Consider the following 914-nt stretch of genomic DNA (forward strand, 5'->3'; position numbering starts at 1 on the left):
GTGGCATACCTCCATCTGGAAATACCAGCCATCAGTCTGTCAAAGTAGGTGGTGACAGACTGAAACACTTGCAGTATTTGCAGGCAGCTCCTGCTCATGAGGGAAGTCTCGCTGCTGCTCAAACCCTGCCTTCCTCGCGTCGTCCCCTCTCTCTCTGGAGCAGCACTTTCCCAACAAGCCTCAACTCTCCCTGCAGCCAGAGCCGGTGCCCTGCACACCAGGCATGGCGGCTGAACAAGCTCCGTGCCGCCGAGGGCAGACCGGCACCCCGGGCAGCGGCTGCTCCTCTGTAGGAACAAGCTGCGATCAACCCGCCATACGGCACGGTTTTATAAAACCCCGATGTCCTCTGCTGTTGCACTCAGCGTGGGCTGATGCTACCGAGACACGGTGCGTCCGCGCGTTCAGGCTGCGAACGGCCGCTCTCCCCGCACGGGTGGCTTTTCACTGGTGACTGACCCGCAGCCGCGACTTCTAGGGACCTCAGAGAACCTCCCCCTCAGCAGGCCCGCGGCCCCCGCAGCCTGCCGGCGCTGTCCCGGGAGAACGAGAGCAGCGCAGCCCCCGCGGCTGCAGGCGGCAGCGGCGGGCCCGGCGTGCGCATCGCCCCGGCAACCGGAGGCGGGCCCGGCACCCGCGGCGTGTGGGCGGCGGCGGCCGCGCTGACGTCCGGGGGAAGCTGAGCAATAACAGCAGCGACGCGGGCCCGGCTGCGCCTGCGCGGGCTGCGGGGCTGCTCTATTTATGTGGGGGGGCGCCAAGATGGCGGGGGCGGTGAGGAGAACGTAGGGGTAGCTCCGACCGGGCGGCGGAGCGGGGAGGAGGGAGAGGGAGGAGCCGGGGCCGGTGGGAGGGAGCGCGGAGAGCGGTGTCACCGAACGTGTGAGGCGGGGGCCGGCGGACGGCGGGCGGGG

At 68.9% G+C, this 914-nt stretch overlaps 1 protein-coding gene across 1 annotated transcript in view; it reads left to right on the forward strand.

Annotated features, from left to right (window-relative positions):
• Nucleotides 1-762: 762 nt before the first annotated feature.
• Nucleotides 763-914, forward strand: part of UBN2 (ubinuclein 2) — a 49,198-nt gene continuing 49,046 nt past the window's right edge. The window contains exon 1 of the mRNA XM_041416959.1: nt 763-785. Coding sequence (XP_041272893.1) covers nt 763-785 — 23 coding nt within the window. The remainder of the gene's footprint in view (nt 786-914) is intronic.

Source organism: Onychostruthus taczanowskii, unplaced genomic scaffold (assembly GCF_017590055.1).
Source record: "Onychostruthus taczanowskii isolate IOZ18803 unplaced genomic scaffold, ASM1759005v1 scaffold53, whole genome shotgun sequence".
Taxonomy (NCBI): Eukaryota; Metazoa; Chordata; class Aves; order Passeriformes; family Passeridae; genus Onychostruthus; species Onychostruthus taczanowskii.